The sequence below is a fragment of the Lemur catta genome, chromosome 13, assembly GCF_020740605.2.
Source record: "Lemur catta isolate mLemCat1 chromosome 13, mLemCat1.pri, whole genome shotgun sequence".
In the NCBI taxonomy this organism is placed as follows: domain Eukaryota; kingdom Metazoa; phylum Chordata; class Mammalia; order Primates; family Lemuridae; genus Lemur; species Lemur catta.
The window spans coordinates 62519675-62540762 of NC_059140.1; the positions used below are offsets into that span (position 1 = coordinate 62519675).

General features: G+C 38.3%; 1 protein-coding gene across 3 annotated transcripts in view; it reads right to left on the reverse strand.

Moving 5' to 3' along the window:
- The window catches only part of LCP1 (lymphocyte cytosolic protein 1), a 53643-nt gene that overhangs the window by 9445 nt on the left and 23110 nt on the right, over positions 1-21088 (reverse strand). For all 3 annotated transcript variants that reach the window (XM_045567268.1, XM_045567267.1, XM_045567269.1), the window contains 12 exons: positions 20574-20661; positions 19684-19847; positions 19380-19509; positions 17884-18016; positions 15423-15504; positions 13481-13646; positions 12094-12236; positions 9501-9596; positions 8047-8242; positions 5871-5949; positions 4997-5111; positions 4005-4138 (listed from right to left, as the gene is read on the reverse strand). In XM_045567268.1, the coding sequence (XP_045423224.1) occupies positions 4005-4138; positions 4997-5111; positions 5871-5949; positions 8047-8242; positions 9501-9596; positions 12094-12236; positions 13481-13646; positions 15423-15504; positions 17884-18016; positions 19380-19509; positions 19684-19847; positions 20574-20637 (1502 nt within the window). In that variant the 5' untranslated portion in view covers positions 20638-20661. The remainder of the gene's footprint in view (positions 1-4004; positions 4139-4996; positions 5112-5870; positions 5950-8046; positions 8243-9500; positions 9597-12093; positions 12237-13480; positions 13647-15422; positions 15505-17883; positions 18017-19379; positions 19510-19683; positions 19848-20573; positions 20662-21088) is intronic.

A 21088-nucleotide genomic window follows, 5' to 3' on the forward strand; every position in this document is an offset into this window, starting at 1 on the left:
GTTTTTCAAGGACCCATCCTGATTTCACCATCCACAGCCTGTTTGATGTGGGGACAGTTCACGTCTCTGCTGCCTCGGACCCTGTCCACTTGCTAGTGTCTGGGTGTTATTGCTGTCTGCCGGCAGGCAGCCTGCTTGTTTCAGGCTTTTGTCTCCAAGTTCATACACACAGTATTTGCCAACGCTTCAGCCTGAGAACGATTTTCAGGCTACTGAAGGGGAAAGGGAGGTTTAAGCACACATCTCCCATTTGTTCTTGGGGAAAAATGACAAGCCATTTATTGTCTAGATAAATGACCAAATTAGCACATCTGTGCAATCCAGTGAAATAAATTCCAGCTAGAACTGGCTGTAAATTTAATAGATCTTTTAATGTGTGGCACACAGAGCAAAAAAAAAAAAACAACAACAACAAAAAACTCTTCTGGTAGCATTTACATAATTATCAGTCATTTCTTCTCCTTTGACAGTAATGTCTTTCTCTGCTCACTTTCTTATATGCATAATTCTTGTGTAGTAAACTCTCATAAGAAATATGACTTATCAACCAGGTGGAGACAGTAGCAGCAGAGTAGAACTTATCATATATATATACCAGCCATAAAATAGAGCTCTGGGCCACATTTTTATAAAACTTCCAGAGCAAAGATCATATTACAAGGTGATTTTCAGATATTATGAAATTCAGCACAGAATAGAGTTGGCCTGAGTTTATCATTAAAATAGAATATATCAAAGATTATTTAATATTGAAATCTATGAGTCAATTTAACTGTTGCAACTAAAATGCCTTTTGCTTTCTTTTTTTTTTTGAGATGGAGTCTCATTCTGTTGCCCGGGATAGAGTGCTGTGGTGTCAGCCCAGTTCACAGCAACCTCAGACTCCTGGGCTCAAGCAATCTTCCTGCCTCAGCTTCCCAAGTAGCTGGGACTACAGGCATGAGCCACCATGCCTGGCTATTTTTTTTTCTATATAGATTTTTAGCTGTCCAAATCATTTCTTTCTATTTTTAGTAGAGACAGGGTCTTGTGCTTGCTCAGGCTGGTCTCGAACTCCTGACCTCGAGCGATCCTCCCGCCTCGGCCTCCCAGAGTGCTAGGATCACAGGCGTGAGTCACTGTGCCCGGCTTTGCTTTGGTTTTTAAAGCAATCAGTACCCAAAGCCAATCTATTAAGAATTCAAAACACATGTGAAAGACAATAAAGATAGTTTAGAAATAGTTTCTGAAAATACGCTGGTAAAATGCATGTATCTGGAGTTTTATGTGCCAGAGGAGCCTTATAACATCTGTCTTCCATCATTAAGAAGACCCCAGTTTAGAAATGGGGAGTGGAGCTTTTTACTTGGTAAAGCAAATGTGAATTAGGCAGCGAAATCTATTATGACCACTTATGATTATCCTACCTCATCTGGAAACATTGAGACAATTACATCAAGGGCCAGTCATGAATGTAATGATCTGCAGACGGTGGCCTGGGACTAAAGTTGCCTTGGGACACTACAAACCTTGTCTTTGCCACTACCTTGTTAGACAGAATGTCATGTGACGTGGTTTCCAGGGATTCCCTCCAGGTAGAAAAATGAATTAAGTCATACTAACACAGGCACTTTTTGAGGGATGTAAGATTTCTGCCTGGTCAGAGCCATCATTGTAGGGAATAAGAGTGAAGCATTTAAAAGTAAACTATTTTATACTTACAGATTCACTATTTAAAATTCTTCCTCATGCTTTTGTACCAAAAATTGTTTATTTTTCTTATAAGTTTTGATCTACATATCTTATTATATTCCATTATTGTTTAATTAGTACCCCCCTATAGTTCTCACATTGATCAAGTTTATATTCAGCTCTAGAAGGTATCTAAAGTTGTCTATTAAGGGGACTTTTGTTTCTGGCCATGATGGAATAGCAAGGACCCCATTTAAACACCTAAAACACAAGGCAAAACATGTGAAACAATGTTGTTCAGACACTGGACAACAGGAAGCACAGGACCATGGTCCCTGAAAGAAAGAAAACAAACAAATAAGGTGAGCCCTGAGATTGTCCCAGTATGGAGTGAGTTTACAAGGTGCAGTGCAGGGAGAGAAAATCCAAACAGAACATGGCCATCCCCTGAGTTGAGGGGAGAGAGCTGAGAACTCAAGGAAGCCAAGCTGCCTAGAATTTGTGGAGCAGAATATTACAGTGGAGAGAACTGTGTATAGAGAAGACAGTCTTCTAGAAAGAAAGGTCTAGAGATCTTTAATGGGTTTATCTCACGTCTAGAGCTGAGTACTGCTCTGTGCATGCATGTAAAGAAACTATTAGAGGCTAAGAAGAGAACCACCAGAAATGAACAGAGAGAACAATCACTGGGGCTTGCACATGGAAATTATTTGATTCCCACTAATTGGTATGGAAAAATTTTATAATACATGGAGCATCAAGTAGAGTACTCTGAAGAGTATTTTCTCAGTAGTAAGAGGAGAAATGAGCTCTAGACTAATAAATCTTAGATGTAACCCTAAAAGGATCTAATGGTATTTAAGCAACTTAACTCCATTCCAGGACAAAATTCAAGAACATTTAAAGGAATACAGAAAAGTCCAGTATCTAGCAAAGTAAAATCACAATATCTGGCATATAATAAGAAATCAGCAGCATGCAAAGAAGCCAGAAAACATGACTCAACATAAAGATAAAAATAAATTCGTAGAAACAGACCCAGAAAAAAGTTATTATAATTATATTCTATATGTTCAAGAAGGTATAGGAAAAGAGAAATATGGAAGACATAAAAAAGACTCAAAATTTCTAGCTCATGATAAAAGGTATATACACTGGATGAAGTTAATGAAACATTGGACAGTACCCAAAAAAACACAAAAAGCAAAAGAGAGAGAGAGATTATTGAACTTGAAGCCATAGCAATATAAATTATCCAAAATAAAACAGAGAGAAAAAATGAAACAGAATATTAGTGAGTTCAGGGACAACTTCAAATGACAAAATATACATGTATGTGGAGTCCCCTCAAAACAGGGGTGGGTGGGTACAGAAGATATATTTGAAGAAATGAAAGCCAAAAGTTTTCCCAATTTGATGAAAAGCATAAACCCAGATCCAAAAAGTTCAACAAACCTAAAGACAGAAAATAAGAATGCACATCATAATGAAATTGCTTAAAACTAGTGATAGAGAGAAATCTTAAAAGTGGCCAAAGAAAAAAAGACATATTACATACAAAGGAACAAAGTTAAGAGTGACAACAGATTTCTTGCTGGAGACCATGAAGACCAGAAGACACTGAAAACTATCTTTAAAGTACTGAAAGAAAAACCATCAATCTAGAATTCTATATTCACAGAAAAAAAATATTTCAAAAATGAAAATGAAATAGACTTTCTTGCACATACAGAAGCTGAAATAATTCGTCACCAGCAGACCTGAACTATTAAGAAGTATTTCAGGTAGACAGAAAATGATACCAAATGGAAATCTAGATCTATACAATGGAAGGAAGAACACCAGAAATGGTAAATATGTAGGTAAATATAGCATAATTTCCTCCCATTTTAAAAATATCTTTAAAAGGTAATTGTTATTTTCATAAATCAGTTAAAAGTAAAAGAAAGGAAAAAGATATGACAGGTTAACCACTAATCAAGAAGAAGCTGTAGTAGCTATATTAATATCAGAAAAAGTAGATTTCAGAGAAAAGAATATTATGAGGCATAAAGAAGGTCACCCCATAATGACAAAGGGGTGATTAAATCAAGATGAAACAGTAATCTAAAATGTTTATAAACCTAATAACAGAGTTTCTCAATACCTGAAGCAAAAATTGATAGAACTGCAAGGAAAAAAAAATAGCAGGAAAATAAAAAGTGCTTCTTTGGTTATTAAGTTGAGCTTAAAACATAGTTTCACTGAATTAAATCACACTCCTAAAAATTTGCTAGAGTTTCTCTAGGTAAATAAATTAATCAATGAAAAGTCATCCCCATGAGTTGTACTACCTTCTCATTAGCTGCCAGACCAAGGCCAACGTTAGAGTGCGGTTTCCTTCATTGAGATCTTGTCCACCAATGCCAACCAGGGAAAACTTAGCTTGATTCTTCCCCAATTCCACTGCATAGTTACAATTCTCAAGCTGTTAATGAGCAGAAAGGAAAATAAGTCAGTGTCATTATCTCAATTACCAGATAAAATAATAAAAATAAAGATACAAAATGAAATAAATATGATCAGACTGAATGACCTCTCAAGTCTCAACTGGCTCTGCAATTCTAGGATGCTAAATTACAGAATTTTCCACCTGTCCTTAAAAAGAACTCCTCCCTTATGTAAAAAATATTCATAGTGTACTCTAAAGTACAAAACCAGAATGAATTCATTACGAATATTTTCATGGCTATATCACACTACATAAATAGAGAGCCATCCATAATTACCTGTCTGTAATATTTCTAAAGTAGCTGAATTCATGGAGACTGACATGGAAAATTTGGATTCTCTATCCTATGCACACAAAGTAGACAAACATGTGGGACAGATATTCCCATGGCTACTCATGGATCATTATTAAGAGTCACAGAGACAAAGAATGGTAAGGAATGGCTGTGTCAACCCTATTGTTTCAAAACAATGTTCCTACTGTGTTGGCAGTAGAGAAACTATTTGTACAAGTCAAGCTGTCAGTACAAAGCTCCAGTTCTTTAGAAATTACCATGAGGATCCTGCTGAGGTGAAAATCCCTGTGGCTCTGCTTGCTCTAATTATCTTAATTAGAATTTTTACATGATAATGTTTAAAGACATCCAACATGGAATTATAAATATGTAATCAACTGAAATAATGGACTCATTTTAATAAAACTCTTCACTACAATTTAACTCCTGGATAAACCTTACTTATGTAAGTTTGACCACCTGATAAAGTGTTCAGGGAGGGCTCTGGCACGCTTATGACTTCACCTGCCTCTTGGAACATCACAGTAGTCACTGTTTACCTTCTTCATATTGCCCCCCAGTTTGGGGTATGGTGGTTTGTTTACTCTGTTCCAGTCAACAGGGACTTTAATCTTTTCATAGAGCTGGAAGATGACCAGGGCATCTGACAGGTCACTGAACAAAACAAACACAAAAGAATTCTCAGATATCCAACATTTATTCAGGGTCTACAATGGGCCACTCACTTTCTTATATTTTAGCTCAAGGAACATTCATAACACCCTGAATAACTGGAATTAGTGGCTCCATCTTTAGAGGTGATGAAACGATGACTCAGAAATTGGAGAATTTAGTCTCCCTTTTTTTTTTTTTTTTTTTTTTTTTTTGAGACAGAGTCTTGCTTTATTGCCCGGGCTAGAGTGAGTGCCATGGCGTCAGCCTAGCTCACAGCAACCTCAAACTCCTGGGCTCAAGTGATCCTTCTGCCTCAGCCTCCCATGTAGCTGGGACTACAGGCATGCGCCACCATGCCCGGCTAATTTTTTCTATATATTTTTAGTTGTCCAGCTAATTTCTTTCTATTTTCAGTAGAGACAGGGTCTCACTCTTGCTCAGGCTGGTCTTGAACTCCTGACCTTGAGTGATCCTCCCATCTTGGCCTCCCACAGTGCTAGGATTACAGGCGTGAGCCACCATACCTGGCCTGAGGTATGATTTTTGTATTAAGCACACAGTAAGGTTGGTGTACGGAAGTGAATTTCTCAGCTGAACATACAACATCTGATGCTCAATTTGGTACTTTTTCCATTTTCATCAAGGTATACAAGTGCATTTTGCAAAGAAAGTGCACATCGTAGCAGTATTTGAAAGATCCTGTGGATCTTTCGAGGTCTCTCTGTCTCACATTAAGAATGAGTTCCCAAATATTCTTACCTGTACAAATGATTGACTCGAGGGTTAACGCCCAGGGAGTTCATCCAGTTCCTAAATGTCCTCTCTTCCCTTGTCTCACCTAGATTAATGAAGACTGGTTATCTTTTAAGCCCCTAGAAAACATGGCTTTTTTTATGATCAAAGTTTAACTAAAGATGCCACAATAAAAACTCAAAGTAGAATGAAAGAACTAAATTAAATAAGCCCTATTGGATTTGGATGAAGTCTACTATTTTGTGTTAATTTTTTTTTCCATTTCGATTCTACAAGTATTTCTATAGCATCTATTAGTAGTGAGTGAGATCCTATGTGGGGTAACTGTTCAGTTGGCCCTCCAGGGCTTATGTTCTTGCTGGAGAAACAAGAATTTTAGGCATCAAACAGAGATCACACAAGTTAGAGGACTCATATGTGAGGCAGATATACTTGCTATTTGAGTTAGGACAGGGCAGAGTTGAATGGCTAAATGTGGAGGGAGTGAGATTTGAGCTTTACCTTGTATGACTAGCAAAATCTGGATGATGAAGAGGAAAGAGCAGAGGACTTTGGGAGATGGCAAGGGGGTGGGGTAGGAGTCGGAGACACTGTGAATATGCACACAAAGGGAATGATAGGCGAGGTCTCTACAAAGAGCAGCAGGGACGGACTTGTCGGGGATCTGTGGTGTACAGTGCACAGAGATAAGGCTGTCTAGAGGCTGGAGCCAGAATCAGGCATCTCTGAATGCCAGGTAGCATATTTTAGTTGATATATTAGACAATGGCAGTCATTATGGTTTTTTTTTTATTACTATAATAAATTCTTGAGCAAGGCAGAGATATAATGAAAGCAGTCCCAGGACGTGCCTGGCAGTTGTGTGCAGAATTACTGAAAGGTAATATGCATTTGAATTAAACACGCAGAGGGGAGAGCGTTTGGCACTAGCACATGGGACACATTCGAGTGTTTGATGAATGGAGGAATAGACTCCTAAGACCTATTAAAATAATTGGTGTATGAGGTAATAAGAGTTCAGAAGAGCAGAAAGGAAAAATAACAATCCTGAAGACATTCCAAAGGAAGAATTATTAGTACTTGCTGATTTAACAGATTTAGGGGTGAAGGAGAGTAAGATGTCATAGTAGACCCCAAGGTCTTCAGTTTTGGTGACTAAAGAAAAAAAATGGTATGATTAATGGAAATGGAGAATTTGTAAAGGAGAGCAGATGGGATGGGAGGTAGGGTGGGAAGGCAATGGTGGGGAAGGGGGAAGAAATGATCAATTCTGTTTTATTATATATATGCTGCATTTCAAATGCTAGCCAAGGATCCAAACAAGAATATTCTAGAGACAGCTGAAATGGGTGATTAGTGGGCTGATAAATAGATTGGGGAGTCAACAAAATACATAGTTCCCTGACCATAATTTATCAAATGATACAAATGCAGCAGTGTTGGAACATGATTGGCACTGCATTTCCAGCTAGAGTAAAGCATTGTGAATAAAGATCAACCAATACTTTAAATCTGAATTTCGCTGCTTGGATGACATTCATTTAATATTAATTTTGACTTTATTTTTTTTGTTTCAATATTGGGATTAGTTCATGATGGAAAGAAAGGTAAACAGCTCTGGCACCTTTACCTGGTAGAACCTGACTAAACCTATATGCTTTTTGTTGAATCATAGGGTGTTAACCTGAAAAATACAACTGTCAGGGACTCTGCCTCAAAATACTTTTCTGTGTCCTCCATAATCCAAATTAAAGAAACACAACAAAAACAAAAACTCAATAAGCACATCCTAGCGTAAGTTAAATATTATTTTTAGATGGTGAGTAGTGGCAACTCTTGCCTCCAGGAATTAACACGGTCTATTAAGTACATAAATTAGGTTTTTGGAACTCAGGATTTATTTCATCCAATAATTAAATGCATTATCTTCCCTGAAACATTTAATTCTGATAATGCATGAAGTCTATGTATAATGGATGTAATATAATGGTATTTGATTATTCCTGCTTGGCTGTAAATTGACTTGATAATCTATTTACTCTCTGTGTTGTATACCAGAGAATTGATGGTCTGTTTGCATGTGTGAGGGGTTTGTATGTGCTCAGAAAGTGATTTTGAATTGCTATTGAATTAGAATTGTGAGTGCTTTTTCAAATACCTTAAGCAACTAGTTTAGAGTTACCTTCAAGAGCCCCCCAGTCGATGTCCTGGTTCTCTGGTTTGTGCAGGGCAGGGTATCGGTTAAAGAGATTGGCAATGAAAGCCAAGTTCAACTTGGGGTTCCCTCGGACAACATCTGTGGCTGTGACAAACTGCCGGCAGCCCAGCCTCTCCGCCTGCTGCAGCATGCATTCTGCCCTCTGGATGTCATCCTTCTCCTGCAATGAAAAAGGACATCGCAAGGCTGGATCAAGGCTCTCCACACACACAGTAGGTATGCATAAGGTGAAAAGGAAATGCGAATCTCACCGAAATCCTTAGTGTTTATCTCAGGTTGACACTTCATAATAGCACATTGTTGCTTATATGCATCTGAACCCAAACCAGAAAATCACGAGTGAAAGGAATCTCAGAATTTAAGTAATCAAGACCTTTCATCTCTCTACAGAAGCATCTCAGATGAATGGTTTGTTTCCCTGTTTTGAGAGAGATTCAGTAGATTCCACAATCTAACAGTTTGAGTTGATCTTAATTATTTACAACCATTAAGATTCCTTTATATTATTTTCTTGCACAGACTTCATGAGATTTTGTCTATCAAAAATATTTATTTATTAAGTAATAATTTATATTCCCATTTCCAATTCATAAAGGCTATTTGCACCTGCCAATAAGAACATCTGATTAGTTGACCACTTTTCCCACCCTGAGTTGGTGTACTTGCAACCCAAACAAAATAAATTTTATCAGTTAACCTACATATTATCATTGATAAATATATAATATCAATCTGACTTTTGCATACTTCAGATTGAGAACCATTCATTTCACATGCTCAAATAATTCTAGAGAATCTCCACTCATATACAAGCACACTCTTAAAACAAGACTAAAATTTTGTTGAAATATGGTCCACTGCCCTTAAAATCTATGAAAACACCAATTTTCAGAAAGTAGAACTTTAAAATAGAATTATTTCTTAATATGATTGATGCTTTCCTAGATAACACTACACATTGTACATTTCACGAGTTTTACTTCTCATTTACTTTACTTCTCATTAGGAATGAGTTGACTTCAACATTAACTCATTGGATTTAACTCCAATGATATTAAATGAGGCACAAAAATGGGTAACGTGACTTCTTAAGATCAATATCAAAGTGGCAGAAGAAATGAAGTTTTAACATTCAGACCCATGTTGGTGTTATACTGCTTATGAAATGTTCAATCATGGACATATTGAAGTGCCTAGCATACTGCATGGCATTTAATTGGTATTAATTTCTTTCTTTAATGTTTTATTTCCAGATTGTTTCCATCAATTATTATCCATCACTGTTAACAGTTTTAACAGGGCTTTAGGCGGAAATGCCCATTCATGGAACTCCAGAGCCAGCGTCACGTGGAGCAAATGAACTGTCAGCACAAAGGCAGCACGATGCTTTCTAAACACACCTAGGGACATGGCCTTACCCTCAGTCCTGACATGTCAATAACAACTGCAGGAATACCTTCTTCATCTCCTTTTGGAGCCACCTGCTCAAGCAGGTGGTAATAAGCTTTGGAGTCCTGTGAGAAATTAAGAAATTACAATTTCAAAACAGCACAGCTAATTACATGCTTAGCACAATAATAATTTCCCAAAAGCAAACATTTTGTTTCTTATTCAACTATCACTCAAGAATGTAACTTAATTAACAAAGCTACAAACATTCAGGGATTTGAATGTTCTACTTGTCTGTTTACATACTATATTTGCTTTTCTTTTTAAAGGGAATATAACAATTAAAAATACAAGACATACACAAAAGGCAACCCAAAGAAGCAGATATTATTCTGTTGTCCTTAGGGGAGAGAAACAACTTATTTTCATGTATTAAATTATATACAGGAAAAAAATATGTATATATATACCTTTATATTGCTGTAGAAGTCAGTCAGCTAAGGTTTAATTTAAAAAAAAGTGACAGAAAGAGGAAGCAGAAGTTTAAAGCAGAGTTTAAAAATACATTTACATAGACAATCAGCAAAAGAAAAATAAAGATCTCAAAGACAGAAGGTTGAAGCATTAACAAGCAATCTTTATGCAAAAGGAGAAATATTAAGATGACAAGTGCATTTAATGTTTATTTAGAAGCTAGAAAAAATGGTTAAATTTAGTTATGGCAGATGAAACATAGGTATTGAAATTCTCATGTTTTCTTAGATTCTGGAAATATGCTTACTGACAAAAAGACTTCTAAGAATCATAGTCTTAAAAACACAAATTTTTTCTCAGTCAATGAAAGCATACAGATTTTCAGGTAATTTATTTAAATTATTTTAAAGCACCATAATTTCTCTTAAAGATTGAAAAATCTGCTGTTATTTTGTTTTTAAAACTGGGTAGGGTGTGGGCAGAGGAGAGGTATGCTCACCACTTTTGGCGTTAGAAAGAACGAGAGAGTGCAAGCCATTGATGTTGCACCTGGGAAAACCGATCTTCATCTCTTTTCTTTCTACCTTCCCCTCCACCTACTTTTCACTACAGCTGTTTTGAAGTCAGTGAAAATTCCACACAGGTGTTAGGCACCAATAAAAATCTGCCTATCACGTGTTATATCTTATTAGCTTGGCTAAGAGTCACCTCATTTCACCTGACCCTAATAAACCTTTCTCACTCACTCTAGTATGGGCGTTCTCCCCATCTTTGCTGATTTTATGTGATATAAAGACACCTCCCAAGGTGCCAGCTACTCAGACACCACATTACGGCAATGGCTTAGTCGGATGCAGCCGCTCCCGGAAAACAGGCACAACTGCCGTATAAGTGCCTAGCCTGCCAGTTCCTATCTCGCACAGATACTTCCCAAAGTCCAAAATGGTTATTTTTCTAAGGAACACAGCCTTTTAGTGATTGGAAATCAGATAAACGTATGGTTGAGATAAAGCAGCCTAATTTTGGCTGAAAAGTTTTACGATAACAGAGCTTCACTGCTGAGCACAAAGCGAGATGATGACATCAGCTCCTGTCAAACTCCAGTGTGGTTGGTGGTGCTGGAAGAATGTTCATAACCAGTAAAAGCTGTGTGGTTGGAAAGATGAATTGAACTTGGATCCTAATGTCTAGGGGTGTTCCATCTAGAAGCCTGGCTGTAACTGGCACAGTGCTGTAGTTCCAAACCCCATTGAGCGCACATGGTGCAGCAGCGGAAAGCTGTTACTCAAAGAATTACCAGCCTGGGTGGACTCTTGGTGAGTCACATGATCTTTGCTCTGACTCTTTCTCTTTGGGGAAATTTTCTTTAACTCTTGAGAAAGTGAAGACTGAAATATTTTCCTCATGTTGCATCCCAGCGTCTTGCACCCTTTCCTACTGGGGACTGCTTTCCGACATTGCTATTGCTCCGTAAGCTCTTTCCATAATATCTTGGTCCATCTGTCATCAACGCCAACAGCAGTTTCCTTTCACCTTGACATGGAACTTTTCACAAACTTGAAAACTACAGTGTATGCCTGCCTCAGCCTTTCCCCCTGGGCATCTCTTTGTCTCAGTTTCCTTATCTGTAGAATGAGAGAATAATCCTTACCTCATGGGGTGGTTGTGAGGATTCAGTGAAAGAATACGTGTATAAAACAGTGCCCGGCAGGTAGCCAACGTCACATTTGCTATTATTCGTGTAATTAAAAGAGTCATCTTCACCTAATTTTTTAAAAGCATCCCCATCTGATGCTCCCATTTATAAGACCAGAGACATTACAGTCCTATGTATATTCTCTTTACTAGAAAAGCAATCTGATCTCTTGCCTTTCCTCTATCTCACCCTTGTCCCTCTACATCCTGATGTTGAAACCCCAAGCGAGACCCACCTCCCTTCGATGCCGCACTAGGACTTTGGGCAGATCTATGTGTGGCCCAGCACTGGAGCTGCAGACAGGCTCTTTAGAACAGCGAGCAGCTCCAAAACGGCCCCAGACTAACCCAGCTTCTGAAGAGACGAGGCCCACATCTCTGTCTTTTCTCCATGAACGCCCCAATTCCCCTTCACTGCTGCAGTTAGTCATGTTCAAATGACAATCCTCCTACCTTGATGTCAGTACTGAAGTTGCCGATTTTGTTGCACCCTGCATTTTCCAGGTGGTAATTAGCCCACCTCAGCAGGAGCTCTTCAGGGGAGAGTTTCATCAAATCCTCCAGGCTCTCTCCTTCTCTCAAAAGAGCAATCAGAGCTGAGGAAGCACAAAAAGCAAAGGAAAATAAATACAGTGTGATGTTTGCGAGGACTAGTTAGCACTTTCATTGGGCTCTACTGGAAAGCTAAAGACAGCAACGTTACCTCTTTGGGGTAAAGGTTCTTTCCCATGGAGTAAACACTTTATTCCCCAAAATGAGGTGTAAGCTACTATAACCTTATTTATCATTCCAGTTTTTCAGATGGAGAAGACAACAATGAATCTCAATGCTATATTTAGAACACCAGGGCAGAGCCATGACAACAACCAAGGCTGTTGGCTCGGAATGCTTTGCTGGGTCTGTCAGACCACATTGCAGGAGATGACAACACTTTTGCTTTTAAGAGATCAATTTTGTAATAACAAGGTTCGCTTCTCTATTCCCACAGGTGTTTTATATTTCAAATGCTTATCTGTGTAATTACAGCAACTTAACAATGTAATCAACTCTCCTCTATGTTTCCCCAGAGAAATAAATATTTTTTGCTCAGTTAGAAAGTTTTAGCTGAGGTCAATATTTGAAAATCAATATTCTTTCTTGTGGGTTCTAAAATCGCTATTTGCTTCTTTTTTTTTTCTTTCTTTATATTTTGTGTAATATATCGGTTTTAAAATGATATCTTAGGATTCTTCATTGGTTATTGTGATTTGGACATATAAATAAAAAGTATGCATAACTAAAGATTACAGTTTGTCTACAGCTTTCATATTGGTAGGATTGGTAACTGAAAACTCGAACATAACATTGTGTTCTGTATGCTACCTATCAAGTCTAGATCTCTAGACTTATTCATCCTATATAACTTTGTATCCTTTGACCTATATCTTCCTTTAAAGTCTTGATAAGAAGTAGTAGGCCAAGTTTCTCCTAATCTGGTGCTATCAGTGTAGTATACAAATGTGAATTGCTTCATAAAATACAAGTTAAAGGTAGTCTTATTTGTTATGAAGTATGTAAAGGCAAAGTGAGCTCTGCCAAAAGCTCTTGAGGTTGGAGTCCCAGACAATTAGACTGAGCTATATGCCCCAAATGAGCATTATTATTGGTCTGTGGTCTTAAAAAGCTTTTGCTCTGTCATTTAAAAAAGTCTGGTCAGTGTGGATAGAATCTTTTACGTTAATACCATGGAGTCAACGTAACCGTAGTTTTCAAAACTTTCCAACATCTTCCCCCTATAGTCCCCAAGCCATGCATTAATAGAAAGCCATGCCATTAAGAACACTGGAGACCTTGCTCTTACCTTCATTTCTGCTGAGCTCGATGTCGGCAAACAACCCAATCTTGATGACTTGCCACAAGAGTCCCAGGACTAGATAAGGCTTCCCCTCCTTCAGGTCCTCCGCCCCTATGTTAACCACATGGCACCCGATGGCTGAGGCAGAGTTCAGAGCCAAGTTCAAATTTTCCTGAGGAAGAAAAGGTACGCAGATTTTATTCTTTGACTTTGTAGATGCTAAATGGTGATTACTGATTGGCAACAGTGTTTCCCTTCTGTAAAGTTTACAAGTCTAGAGGCATGGTCTTCACTAGTTTTAACATTAAGAAAAAATAGTGAATTAATAACTCGAAGAGAAAAATCCAGTAACCCAGACACTGAGCTTAGGTAGCAGCCTACTCAGTCCAACCAGCACCCTGAGTTGAAGGCCCTGCCTGGTCAGCGTGAGACTAATGAGTCTTATATTTTCCCATCTAGCTCTGTTGATGAAGCCCACACACACAACATCTCTGTTAGCCAGAAATAAAGGGGCACCTTTGAGAGAAGTCCTTGTCCTGTCACTGGCTATCATTAATAAGACAATTGTTGATGTAAACCAAGGTCATAAAAGAGAGTAACAGAATAGCTTTTTTTTTTTTTTTTTTTTGAGACAGAATTTCACTCTGTTGCCTTGAGTAGAGTGCCATGGCATCAGCCTAGTTCACAGCAACCTCAAACTCCTGGGCTCAAGTGATCCTCCTGCCTCAGCCTCCCGAGTAGCTGGGACTACAGGCATGGGCCACCACGCCTGGCTAATTTTTCTATTTTTAGTAGAGACTGGATCTCACTCTTGCTCAGGCTGGTTTTGAACTCTTGAGCTCAAGTGATCCACCATGCCCGGCCGGAATAGTTTTTTGACTTGCAGATTGGGTATTAAGGAAATTTTTAAAAAGTTACAAATCAAATTCCTGGAAAAATGGAATGGTTTTACTGGCTCAGTTTATTGAGTATCCATAATAACTAGGGAAACGGAGCACAAACATACACAGATTATATGTTCTTACCACTAACAACAACGTAGGTACTAACAGTTGGAATAGAGTCAATGAATTTTCAATCTAGAGTCTATGTACTATTCTTGGGTCCATAAAAGAGGAGGTATCAGTGTCAGAGATGTGTATAAGTTGTTTTTATGACAAAAAGCAAAGGCCACCAGTGAATTGAGAAGGGAACTATCAGAAGAAAAGCAGATTCTTGCCCTCATGCTCAAATGACGAGTGAAAAATACTGTTTTTACTGTGGCCAAGATTATGAGTCAATTTAACATTAAGTGCATTCATATATGTTTAATCATTGTTCTCAATTTGGTTATCACTTTCACTTTGAAAGTACACAGAGTTGCTTAAATCCAAACAGGAGATATTATATTGTTCATGATTTAAGAAGGCAGACATGGTTTCTGAGCAAGAGAATTAAAATTATGTTAAAATATTGGAACATAACATAGAAATACAGCTTACTTACTGCAGGTTACTATTCCAGTTAATCAACAAATGGAAGGAATAAAAGTAAGTGATATTTATGATACTTGTGGCTGTGGCCAATTTCACTATAAAGGCTGCCAGAGTACTTCCCGTTTTTCACCTCTCACTTCTTAGAAAGGCTTATTTTTTCAGCTAAAATGCTATGTATTTGGCATCAGCTCAAAGATAAATTATAGGGAAAGTTTGAGTTAAAAATTTAGCCAATGTGAATTTTATTCCTGAGTGGCCAAAACATATAACCCCTCCGTTACTAACACTCCATCAGTCTCCTTTCCTCCACTACAGAAATGTATGCCTCTGTTCCCACTAAGTGTGACAAATCACCCACCCAAAGACTGGGTTTTGAGAATGATGTGTGAGCACTGGAAAAGGCTGACTCAGCAGTTCTGGTGCATGCGCCTTCCAAGCAAATTCTCTGTTAAGGTAGTGGTGGGAAGACATACCTGAATGGTGAAAGGGGTGAGTTTCTTTTTGTTGATTGTTCGTTCATCAATTGTGTCTGGCACTGACAGGTTGATCATTTTACTGATAGAGAAACAATTGAATGAAAGAAGCAGACTTCTGAATAACAGAGCCCAAGAACATTGAATTTAAATTCTAGCAATACCATAATCAAACAAGACAGCAACATAATCTGTGCTACCCAGTGTTTATATATAAAAATCAGTTATTCCATTTGGCTAGATTCAAACTATCTCTGGGAAAGGTTAATGCTCTTGAAGCCATCCTACTAGATTGGGGTAGGAAATGAGGACAACACTTTATTCACTCACCTAAAAGCTGCAAAATTATCCTGCTTCCCTTAGCACATTAGGAAATTCTGGGTGGATAACAAAAGCAAATCCTCCATAAATACTAAAATTGTCCCCATATATAAAATACTACCTATACACTTCTGAGCTTATATAATATCTACATTTCTTTTCTTTTCTTTTTTTTTTTTTTTTTTCTTTGGAGACAGAATCTTGCTCTGTTGCCCAGGCTGGAGTGCCGTGGCATTAGCCTCACTCACAGCAACCTCAAACTCCTGGGCTTAAGCAATCCTTCTGCCTCAGCCTCCTGAGTAGTTGTCCAGATAATTTCTTTCTATTTTTTAGTAGAGATGGGGGTCTCACTCTTGCCCAGGCTGGTCTTGAACTCCTGAGCTCAAGCGATCCTCCCACCTTGGCCTCCCAGAGTGCTAGGATTACAGGCGTGAGCCACCTTGCCCAGCCAGTATCTACATTTCTATTTGAAATTTGATCAAGCTTTATACGTTTAACTGATCATATGATAACTTTTTTGTATCCTTTGCTTATGTATGTGTTCGCATGTGTACATATATATTTAAATAAAAGGCACTCTACTGCAATTGAGGCAAAGCAAATTTCTAAATACCATTTGAAAAATATGAAACTAGTCATGAACTAGCAGCTCTGGGAGATGGTGGGGGGTGGGAGGGAAAGAGAGTGAAAAGAGTTGACTTTTAAAAAGGCATAAGCTGCCTTTGAAAAGCTTATAATCCAATTATAGAGATGAAATACATGGATATGAAAAGTTTTATAACAATGCAAAGCAGAGCACTACAATAGTTCCCAAAGAACTACAAACATGTCCTCTAAGAATTCAGTGTAGAGAGAGATCCCTGGGGGATGGGATAGACCAGAGAATGTCATAGTGAAGGGAGGGGAAGCCGGCGAGGGCATCTGAGGACAGAAAATAAAAGGCAGAGCCCCGGGTTCATGTTATCAGCAGGTGTGCACGGAGGAGAATGGATGTGTTCGCTGATGACTTCAGTCACTTGGAGCCCTGTGTGGGGTACCGATGAGTCACGGGGGCTTGGGAGGTAAAACTAGAAGGACATTGAAGAAAGACCATGGGGTACCTTGGGTGCCAAACTAAAGGCTAGAATTTTTATGTTTTGTGTGTGTGTGTGTGTGTGTGTGTGTGTGTGTGTATTTAAAATAGCAGTCGAACATTTTAAAAACAAAATCTCATGACCCAAACTCTAAGAAATACCAAAAGTAGAATTGCTCTGGTTGGAGCAGAGGAGGGGGGTCAGCGACTTGCCCACCCATCCTTCCCTTTCACTCCTGAGCCCCCTACATAGTGAGCCTCTCAGGCCGCCTCCCTAACACCGTGGCCTGTGATGACAGAGAACCTGCAAGGCAAGAGCTACAGAGGCATTTTCAAAGACACCATCCTGAATTGACCAGCACTGCATTTACAGGCCTCCCGTGGAGAGAACACATTTGCCCTTTTCCAGGTGCCCTCAATACTTATGTCGAGCATCTGTGTGCACCACTCAAAGGTTTCTCTGCTTAAGGACCACAGCTTGCACTGGACTGCTGCAGTTATCCTGCTGCTGTTATCAACTCTATCTGCTCTCACGGTGGGCCATGTTCTTTCTGATGAAGCCAAGTGGCATATATTCCAAAAATATATTGCTATGAAAATTGTCTCCATTATATAACAGAATACACATTTCTGAGCATTATATATATAATGTCTGAATTTCTATTTGACACCTGATCAAACTTTATACCTTTAATTTATCATATGATAAACTTTTTATATCTTTCTATAGTCATTAATAAATCAGTACTTTATAAATTTCTGCCATTTAAATACCTAATACTTCGATCAGACACTCAAAGCTTTTGACCTTATATTACTATATCTCTGTGTTTATCTCCATAATGTGCATCCCCCCTCTCCACCAAAGCAATAGCAGTTTTACATTTTTCATTATAAGTTGTTTTATAGATTAGTTTGCACTCTTGGACCTGGCCAAGTGAAAGTCCAGAAAAGCATTCTAGGTGCAGCTGAGCACCAAAGATAGTTGGCCTGGGAGAAACACAATTAATTGTTGATATTCCAGAAAATGGGCAATTCTTTGGAAACCAAGAAACAAATATTATTTACCAAAGCACAATGCCATCTCCAACAGCATTAAAGAGATCATTTGTGTTTGGATTCATTGGAATGACATGCCGACAATCGGGATCATTTTCCAGGGCTTTGTTTATCCAGTTGACAAAGGCATATTTTTCTTCCTCTGCAAGTAAATGATTAAAATGACTTATTTGTAAAGTGAAAATCTGATATAAACAAAATTATCCATGTGGATCTTAGAGTCTCATGCCCAGCAGAGACAATGAGAGTTTATCTGGTCCATTATCTTATCATCTCATATTTGTTAACATTTAAAAATCTCAGATCAGATCACTTGGGAAATAGGGACCAAATCTATGTTCACTTCAGGTCATAAAACATATAGCAAACACATCTAAAAACTAAATGTATACATATTGCATATATATTACATTTAGAAGCAAATGTATACATAATTCATATTTTCTATATATGTGTATATATAAATAATTAAGAATATACTTTATTTCTATATATAGACTTTAAATATAAATGTGGTCTAATGCTTATAAAATAAAACTCAGGTTCTGCCTTTAACACTGTTGATTTAAATGTTGGATTACATGGACAATCCTTACAGTATCTCTGAGCTTCTTTATACAATTATAATGAAATTGCTATAAAATGAGATCATTTGTGATATAATTTTTCTTTCCTATCAGTAAAGCTGCCAGAAGGTGATTTTAGAAATTTTAATAAAATCTTACATTATGCTTCTATAGCCTAGCACTGTGTTTCCCAAATTGTCTGCCATTGAAAACAATGGCATCCCCAGAGAAATCCTGAGTCACAAAAGTTTGGAAAACACCACATAGTGTATCACTGTCTTGAAGATTCATAACACACATTTGACATGGCAAAGGCTCTGAAAATTCCTGCATTTAAAAATAAAAGGCAAAACTTTGTCTTAGCAACTATAGATGGTATTTAGCCATGAACTTCTCTTTGAGATCAACTAATGTTTTGAAGAACTCAGGCTGGGAAATGTTGGGTTAGTGCACTGTTTGGGCCATTGGAAGTTTCCATTAAGGCTGTTGGATGGCAGCCCTCAGAATAAATACACAACTTTCTTCCAAATCAATGAAAAGACAATTTTTTTGACCACTCAACAGGTGTTAATAATCATGAAGTTTAAAGATAGGAGCTCGAGTACCTAATTTTGTCAATAAGATTTACAAAGGAATTTTGGCAACTTTTAATGTATGTTTTTGAATGCTGATGAGACCATTTGGTATTGGACCCTACCTGGAGCTAGGACAGCTCTGATATGATGTACCTGACCCACTTACACATAGGAAAGTAATGGTAGTCCATAAGGTCATGTTTGCTTCTTTGTTTACATCCCCCAGGTTTGAACCCTAAGTTTAGAATCTATGACACCAGAAGGCATGGATCCTTTCTACGTATTGTCCTCTCCTCTCACCCTCAGCTCTCTCATCATACCAACACCCTCTCCACCTCTGCCTGCACCCATTCGCACAGCCTACCTGAATAGGAGTGTTGGGTGCCAACACTGGACTGCTCTGAAGTACCGCCAATCGCACAAATCCCTTCCTTCTTATTGATTGCTTTCCTAAAGGTCTTGGCAACATCTGCACTTTTTAGGCCATGAAAAATCTGCGAAAATATAATGTATTTTTAGTAACCCAAGCAGTAATTAAGAAGATCACAAAGAAAAGAATATGTAATGTTGAAGCAAGGAGGGTGGGAATGTCTTTCTGGATATTTTTTGAAACTGAATTAAAGTTCCAAGTTTCAAATGTGTCTCCTTGCATGCTGCATGGTACTCACCTTGATAAATTCATCAAAGCTGAGCCTTCCATCTTGGTCCAGATCACCTGTAGCCATCAGGTTTTCGGTAATTTCTCTTACTCTGTACCCAGGCAAAGGCAAGCAAGCAGCCTTGAACAAATCATTCAACTCATTACAGCTGATATATCCGTTGCCATCGGTATCTGTAATGCAAACAATGTACTGAAGCTTCAGAGGACTTCGGGTAACAGTTTTTAGAGAGGTGAGGGAAGACTAGATGGGAGGTGAAGGGACAGGGAGGCTATCATTCAGGGGTCAAGGCCTGACCCCATGAAAAAGAATCTCACAAAAGGCCTGTTGCTATTGGATACGGGCACCAGCATCACTTCCAACATCCACAGTAAAACAGTCATGATAATTTCAAAACGAAGGTTTTATAAGAAACCTCTGTTTCCATAAGGAACTCTTAAAGAAACTCTTAAACCACAGGCTTAGTGATCAAGAGCAAGAGAAAAAATGTAATAGTATTAAAGGAAATCGAAGAAAGTAGATGATATATAAAAGAAAATGCTACAGGTGAGAAAGAGTCCATATTCCATGTTTTGATAGAGAAAGAAGTAGTTTCTTTCTTTCTTTCTTTCTTTCTTTCTTTCTTTTTCTTTTCTTTTTTTTTTTTGAGATGGGGTCTTGCTCTGTTGCCCAGGCTGGAAAGCAGTGGCACAGTCATAGCTCACTGCAGCCTCAAACTCCTGGGCTCAGTTTTCTTGAAGCATATCCATCAAAAATAAGTTTTCCCAGCTCCTCTAACCAATACCACCAGTTTCCTGTCACCTCTGCTATTTTGTTCATGTTACCATTTCTTCAAATGTATCCTGGAGATATTCAATGAAGAAGAGAACAATGCAAGTTGAGGTACCAGGTCTACTCACCAACTTTGGCAAAAGCTTCTCTGAGCTCCATCATTTCCTCATCGGACACCGATCCCCTGGCCATCTTTTACTGCTTTAGGTAACAGATCTGAGGAGGAAAAGAATATCAGGGATGCCTTTTGTGCATCTTGATTCTCAAGGTACCATGTTAACAAGCAATTCCCATTTATGAAATGAAGAAATAGTCTTCTGCATCCCACCCCCCCCAATTTATAACTATCTTTCCAAAATGTAAGTCAGAAATAACTCTTTTCTCAACTCTCCATGTGGTGGTCTCCAAAGATGGCTCTCAGCAATTTCTCCCAGCCCTGCACACATAGACCTCTCCTTATGGCCAAGAGGTAGACCTATTCCCCTCTCCTTGAATATGGGCTGATTTTGTGACTGCTTTGAAAAGTAGAAGATGGTGGAAGTGATTAAAGTTCTGGGAACTTCCGCTTCCTTCTTCTTAGAATGCTCACTCTTGGGATACTCTCTTGGTACCCAACTGCCATGTGGTGAGACATTCAAGACAC